General features: G+C 60.1%; 1 protein-coding gene across 1 annotated transcript in view; it reads right to left on the bottom strand.

The window, feature by feature from the left end:
- The window catches only part of DOT1L (DOT1 like histone lysine methyltransferase), a 58,289-nt gene extending 50,689 nt beyond the window's left edge, over nt 1-7,600 (bottom strand). Inside the window, exon 1 of the mRNA XM_036848517.1 lies at nt 7,129-7,600. Within this exon, the coding sequence (XP_036704412.1) occupies nt 7,129-7,209 (81 nt within the window). The 5' untranslated portion in view covers nt 7,210-7,600. The remainder of the gene's footprint in view (nt 1-7,128) is intronic.
- Between the last annotated feature and the right edge of the window lie 217 nt (nt 7,601-7,817).

Consider the following 7,817-nt stretch of genomic DNA (forward strand, 5'->3'; position numbering starts at 1 on the left):
CTGCGGCCCCGCTGGGAGCACCCACTCGCCAGGGGAGGGAGCAGGGGGTGAAGGGGGAGGGGGAGGGCCAGCGCCTGCGGCGGGCCTGAGTATTCAAGAAGCGACCAGGTTTTCACTTGAAAATGAGTGCATCTCACACAGGGGCGGGGGTGGCAGAGAGACTGGCCGTGGAGCATCACATGGGTCTCGTCCACAGTCAGCCCCGGACGTCCGCAGGCCCCCAGCAAGGGGGTGCTGCCTGGCCCCAGGACCGTACCGGAGGACAAGCCAGGCCAAGGAGGGGAACCGCCTGGTAAAGCGAGGCAAAGGAGAGAGCCAGGAAGGAGGCTCTCCTCCCACCGCCGACCCGGCCCTCTCCCCGCAGGGCCAGGCGACAAACCAGGCTGGTCTCGGGACTGAGCTGCGTCGCAAAAACCTGCCCACAAGACCGGCACTGCAAGGAACAGTCAACATGGGAAAACAGGAAGGGGCTGCCGGGACCCCATGAGGCCAAAGTCCAGCTGGAGGAGGAAGAGAGAAGAGGGAGCGGGCCCGTGGCTCCCGGGCCACGGACACAGTGCAGGACACGGTGGGCCCGTGGCCCGGACCCGGGCGGGTGGGACCCGCTGTGCACACAGGGGCCCCGATGACCAGGGTCCAAGGAAGGAGTCCTCACGAGGGAGAGGGGTCTAGAGCCTCACTGTGCCCACAGCGGCCCCTGGCCACCTGGACGAGGGGCAATGGTGCTCACTGGCCCACTCCAGTGCCATGTGCTGTGAGCACAAGATGCACACGGATTTCTAAGACATAGCGCGCGCATGCACACACACACGAAGTAAAACTGCCCTTTACTAATTTTTTAAACGATACGTTGAAAACGTAGTATTTGGGCTATACTCAGTTATGTACAATCATTGCTGTGAAAACGTACCTCGCCTCCTCCTTTTGACTTGTCACGTGGCTACCAGGAGGGCACGTGCGTGGGTCATGTACCACCTCACCTACCGCCGCACCTGCGGGAGCGTTTCCAGACCTGACCCTGAGCCTGAGCTCCACGCCTGGGTCCGCAGCTCACGGAAGCCAGTCTGCGCAGAGCCAGGACCGGCCGGGACGTTCTGCTGTCCGGGCAGCCGTCCTTCTGTAGGACGGGCATGGGTGTGTCCCCAGGAGGACGGGGCGCCACAGTGGCTCCAGGGGTGACAAGACCATTTCAGTTGCTTCAATCCAAACTAGCCCACCTGTAACAGCCCAGGCCGCCCAGCCACCCAAGGAGCTCCTGCAAGTGCTGAGCGCCAGACGCCGGGGGCCCGCGTGGAGGGGCCATTGTGCAATGACTCTGGTGGGACGGGGGAACGCGACGACCAAAAGTTCACCACCAGAACTTTTCTTGCCGTCACCAAAGAAAATGCTTTACTGCCACAGAGCAGTCCAGCCTGAGGCCAAGGCCAAGGCCGTGACGGGAAGGGAGGGAAAGCCCAGGGATGGAGGAGGCCCTTCCGAGGGGGCACAGCTGGAGAAGGACTCGCCCGGCGCTCTGCGAGCGACAAGCGGCAGCACGGCCTCCACCCCGCGGTCTCAAAGGCCAAGGCGAGCCGCGCCCCCAGCCTTCCAGCTGTCTCCCACTCCAGCAAGGGGTCCTGTTAGCACCGTATCAGTGCAACTGGCGTCACCCCACCCCAGGACCAAGCCAAACGAACGCCTCTCCAGGGGCCTCGAGACCCCACGACCTGGGCCACACGCACGGGAGCATCACTCAGCCACGCAAAGGGGTGAAGCCCTGCCACTCACAACAACGTGGACGGACCCTGAGAACACGATGCTCAGTGAGAGAAGCCAGACACAGATGGACACACAGTGTATGATTCCATTGATGGGAAACGTCCAGAACAGGCAGATCCACAGACACAGAGAGGGGGTTCCTAGTGTCAGGGGCTGGGGCAGGGGACTGCGGGCCCTTTGCGCTGATGGAATGTTCTGGAATTAGAGGTGATGGCTGCACAGCTCTGTGAATATAGTAAAAGCCATTAAATTGTACACTTCATATGGGTGAGTTCTGTGGTGTGTGAATGCGATCTCGACAAAGCTGTTATTTAAAAAGACACAAAGCCCACAAGACCCAGCGCGGCTCCTCCTCCCCTTGTCCCGCCCCTTCACCTGGTGTCTGTCCCAGACCAGGTGTGGGCCCAGCGTGTCCTGCGGCCCCAGCACCTGCTCCCCGGTGGGAGCCTCACTCAGCGCGCAGGATGAGCACAGAGCAGACGCCAGGGAGCCACCTGCACACCAGGGGAAACGTGAGCCACCACCACCACGCGACGTGCAAATCCTTCCCGAGAGCTCCCCGCCCCGAGCCCCACGACTCCCGCCGTCCCCGTGGGCACCACTCCGTGGCGGCCCCCCGCTCCCCAGCACACAGCCTGCAAAACCCCTTCCCCACCCGGGAAAAGACGCGTCAGGTTTTCAAAGGACCAGCGTTCTCAGAGGTAACCTCTCTCACACACCGGCTGCCCGTGCACCTGGTGTGAGTCTGACGCGCTTTCCAGGCATGGGCCGCGCACCCCATGACCAACTGAGGGGATTCAAACGGAAGCCCCTCAGAGATGAGGAGGCATCGTCATCCAAGGTCAATACTCAGTGAAGCACACAGCCTCCGACCTCCCAACTGCAGCTCACGGGAACCTGTGACTCGGCAGCCCTGCCAGGCGCCGCGGACAGGAAGAGGGCCTGGTCCCACACGGGGGCGCCGAGGAACAGAGCCCCGGGCCAGGCACCGTGACAGCGGCCGTGGGTGGGGAGAGAGAGTCCGGGAAGGAAGAGAAAGGCGGGCGGTGAGGGAGGCACTACAGTGCCACGCATGAGCTGCGGAGGACCACGGACAGACACCCGGCACGTCCTCTGTGAACAGCCTCGGCAGGAGACCCGGCTGGTGGGAACGGCAGGGACAGCTTGAAGGGACAGAGAAGATGCCAAAGAGGCCTCCAGGCAGCACCCTCAGTGGGAGGAAGGAAACAGGACTGTCATCCCACAGCCAGGGAGACAAGGCGCACGCACTGGGGAAGAGCGCCAGGACCACGAGACGAGGACACGGCAGAAAGAAAGAGGGAGGAGAGGGGTTTCCTGGGAGACGTGCGCCGGGCCCGGGACCCAGGGATGCACAGACACAGCCAGTCGCACCCTACAGGTCCCCGAATTCAAAAGGGACACCAAACACTCTGTATCTTGATTGTACCAATGCCAATGAAATCATTACATCGGTGCGTAGCTTTGTAAGATGCCACCATCGGGAGAAACTGAGTAAAGAGAACGTGGGATGTGTCCGACTTATTTCTGACGGCTGTGCAAGAATCTATGATCATCTCAAAATAAAAAGTTCAACTTAATTAAGGAAAAAAGGACGCAGCTCCTAGAGGTAGACTGGGGGCGGGTCCCCTGCAGCTCTGCCACCTCCTGCCTAGTGAATATCCAAAGGGCCGGCTGCCTCTGGCTCCTCCCACCAGGAACAGAGCATACAGGCGGCATTTGGATGTTAGGGACCAAAGTACGAAAGCTAACAGCCACGTACGTACGGAATACCAGGCTTTTCCGGTGATCCCTTCCTCTTTAAAGAGGCTACTTCACCCACGGAAAGTCGTCAAAGGGTTAACCTGCCTTCCACCTGAGCTCAGATTAGGCAGGACTCACACCAGCAGAGGTCAGATCAGAAAATATTTTCTGAGTCACAGGGAGGGATGGCTCACTCGGCCGCCCACTTCAGCTACTACTCACAGTCGAGTGAAGGGCGTGACTGCTCAGCGGGCATTCATCAGAGACTCATGGGCTCTCAGGAGGAAGCCAGAAGCAGGAGGGGACAGTCACGCTGGGGCCGCTCCACGCCCACAGCCTCAGTGAGTCACGGAGGGGAAGGACCGCTGCACGCCCTCGCTGGCTCCTGCCCTGCCATCAGGCAGCCGAAGATACCACCTGCTTCCTCCTGAGCTGAGACCCGGTTTTCCCACCAAAAGAAGGGCCATGCTGCTTTAGAAACGCCACCGTGAGCTGCAAGTGGATATCTGGGAACTCTCAGTCACAGAAGGAACAAAACTCGCCCTGCACCCCGCCCTCCCATTTGTCAATTGTGCAAAAGCCCATTTTGGAGGCTGGACACTTCCGCATACAGGCGGTTGTGGCTGTTTGCACTTCCTCCTGCGGGTGCCCCCTCCTCAGAGAAGCCACTCACACCTCCCCCAGGGTAAATCTGGCAGCCCCACCCTCTGGGACCTCAGCTGGTCCCATATACGGGGCACTACACCTCAGCTGAACTTCTGTGTTTATAGATCACCTACCGTCCTTGGTTCATAAGTTTCTTGAGAGTAAGAATACTGTCTACTGTCCTCTGCGCCCCCTGGAACACTCACTGTAAATATCCAGGAGGTGCTTGCAGAATGAATGAATCAATGAACAAACAAGCTCAGTCATTTCAAACGTGCGGTCACATGAGTAATCTGACCTTCTGAAAAGTTAAGCTTCTGGAAGGAGCCCATTTTCTTAATGTATTCAGCATCGAGTCATCACAAAATATGAACTCTTATAAAGTACTGCCCCCTCACTTCCCATGAGAAAGCAAAATTCCTCAGCAGGGAAATGGGAGGGTAACAGACGTTACCCGCAAAGCTTTAGGAAGGCTGCGGCTCGCTGAGCACTTCACTAGGGCCCCTGACCGCCTGCCTGGTAGTAGGACAGACACACCAGGAACGGCTGCTGACCGGCAGAAAGAGCGCCCGGCCAGGCAGGCAGCACACCCCGCACCCTGCCAAGCGAGGTCCGGCCAGCAAGGGAAAGACGCTCTCCACTTCAGAACCGCCCACCACTAGAAAGCCAGGTCCTGCCAGGGCCTGGGCACACGAGGCCTCCCTTACAAGGGTTACAAATCTGTGGCCTTGCTCTGCCTCGAATAAAAGACAGTGATGGGGACAACGTGACCATCTCCAGATGAACTTTCAACTTCGTTTCAAGTGCCTGGGTGCTGGGTCACAGTGGATTTCTAAACTCTTCCAATACTCAAAAATACCAATTTCTAAGATGCAGAAGGGTTGTTAAACATACACTTAGCACAGACCCCAGTCCCACTCCTGAGTATTTTCTCAAGTGAGGTAAAAACCCAAGTTCACATGGAAACCTGCCCTGGGATGTTTACAGCAGCTTTATTCCTGATCCCCTCAAAACTGGAAACATCCCACAAGTCCTGCCACCCGCAGGCAAATGGACAAACGGAAAATGGAATACAACACAGCAAGAAAAAGGAGTGACTTCTCATACCCGCAACAACAGGGATGACGGACTTCCCTGGTGGTCCAGTGGCTAAGACTCCGCGCTCCAAATGCAGGGGGCCCGGGGTCCACCCCTGCTCAGGGAACTAGATCCCGCACGCCGCAACTAAAACATACTGCACGCGGCAATGAAGATCCCATGTGCCGCAACTAAGACCCGGCACAGCCAAGTAAATAACTAAATAAATAAATATTTAAAACAACAACAACAAAAAACAAACCAGGGATGAATCTCGCATAGGTTTTGCTGAGCCAAAGCAGCCAGAATCAAAAAGCTACATGCTGTTGTTCCGTTTATCTGACTTTCTGGAAAAGCCAAAACCTTAGGGACAGAGAGGAGATTAGTGGCCAAGAGGCTAGAGGCGCGCTGGCGCCAAAGGGCAGCAAATGGGATGACGGGATTGCTCTGCCACCTGATGGCAATCATCTGTCAAAACTCCTACAACTGTGCACTACAAGTGAACTATGCTTCACGGCTACTAAGGATAAACAAATTATTACATTTTGAAAAATGCGCCGGCCAGCCAACCCGTACATGACAAGTGCAGTAAGAGGGGCGGGGAGGCGAGGCAAGTGGATCAGCTGGAGTTCTGAAGGTTCTCCCCACTTTCAGTTTCCCTCCCCTGGGATGTCTCCCCGCCCTGCCCACTGCTCAGGCCGCCCACCCGGGCCACCCAGAGTTACCCAACCGGAAAAGCCAGAGCCCAGGCTCAGCCGCGCCTCCGGGCACAGGAAGAGCAAAAATAGAAAGCGCCAGCGCGCAGTGGCGGGCTGGAAACCCTCCGACCTCGGAGAACTGCGGAGAACCGGGGACCGGAGTCAACAACAGCTCCCAGGCGGTCCCAGCGTCCCGACCCCGCCCCCGGCCGCGACACAGTTTCCACAAACTGACACACACGGAGCCCGCGCGAGGGGCGGGTCGCGCGGGCTTCCCCGCCGGCTCCCCTGGAGGCCGGTCCCCCGCAAGCCGAGCGCACGAAAGGGCGCCCCAAAGGCGCCGGCCCAAGGCGCCCGCTGCGCTTTCCCTCCCGAAGGTGGGCTGCAGGGCCCAAGCGTAAACCCTGAGGCAACAACACGCGCACCACGCCGCCACGGGGGACGAGAGGCCGGGCGCCCACCTGCCCGGACACCCTGCATTTCTGGAATCACCGGACGCCTGTGTAAATTTCCGTTCGGCGTGTCATTTTCCAAAGGCCACTCAAGATCAGGGGACAGGATGCCTCCTCTCCAAGGGTCCAGCCAGCCCACCCACTCAAATTACAGGACACAATGCCTCCGTTCCAAGGGCCCTGCCAGCCCACCCACTCAAATTAGGGGAGACAACGCCTCCTCTCCAAGGGTCCAGCCAGCCCACCCACTCAAGATCAGAGGGACAAAATGCCTAACTAAAACAAAACAAAACAAAAACACAAAAAACTGGAGAGAGGAAGGAAAGGGTGTCCTCAAAAATAAAAAAGCTAAGCACGTTGACAGCGCTAAGAATAAACTACCAGGAAAAAGAAACCCTACATGTCAGATCATAAAGTACGGAAGGGCAAGCCCGCCGGCAGTCCAGGCCCGGGGGACCGGGGTCCCCAGCCCTACAGAGCCAACGGCAGCCCGGCTCGGGCGCCCCTCGGAAGCGCGGGGTCCCCGCGGCCGAGTCTGCGCCCCCGGCCGGCCCCGGCTCCCCTCTGCCCACCCTGCGCGCGGGGGCTGGACACGGCCGCGGAGAACCACGGCGGGGCGGGAAGGGGGACTCCAAAGAGGGTCTGGCGACTCGAGTCGCTCCGTTTCTCGGTGGGCTCAGCGCGCGCCGTGGGGAAGAGGGGCGGGGGTCCGGGAAGAGGGGACGGGTGGCACTCACGTAGACCGGCAGCGGCCACGGGTAGACGGCGGGCTCGGCCCCCACGGACGACTCCAGCCTCAGCTCCAACTTCTCCCCCATGTCTTCGCGCGCGGCCCCCGCACCAGGCTAGTCTGGCGGTTGGGGGAGGGGCGGGGCGCCGCCGGCGGGGGCGGGGCAGGCGGGCGGGCGGGCGGGCGGGAGGCTGAGGGGAGGGGGCCTGGCCTGGCCTCAGCCTCCGCCGCCGCCGCCGCCGCCGCCGCCGCGCTCCCGTCTGGCCCCCGGCTCCCTCTTTGTGCTCACAGGCCCGGGACCTCCAGCGCTGCCGCCAACTCGGGCCGGCGTGAGGCGAGCACAATGAGCCGGGCCCGGGCTGAACCACTCACTCGCGGCGCGCGCGCCGCCCGCCCCGTGGACTCGCCCGCTCCACGTACGCACGCACGCACGCACGCACGCACGTCTTCGGCTGCCCCCGGCCACCCGCACCGGCCCGAAGTCGGGACCCGGGGAGACCCCCCTCGGGGCTTGGGGTGGCGGGTTCGACTCCAGCCCTTGACGTACCGTGACACACACACACACACACACCCACCCAATAATAAGACTATAATTCCTCATTAAATATGACAGCCGGAATCCCGGCTTCTGTTCACAAAAATGCCCTGTATTTAGCCTATGCTAGGCACCAGACCCTGGACGCTCAGTACTGGCAA

Source organism: Balaenoptera musculus, chromosome 3, assembly GCF_009873245.2.
Source record: "Balaenoptera musculus isolate JJ_BM4_2016_0621 chromosome 3, mBalMus1.pri.v3, whole genome shotgun sequence".
Classification (NCBI taxonomy): Eukaryota; Metazoa; Chordata; class Mammalia; order Artiodactyla; family Balaenopteridae; genus Balaenoptera; species Balaenoptera musculus.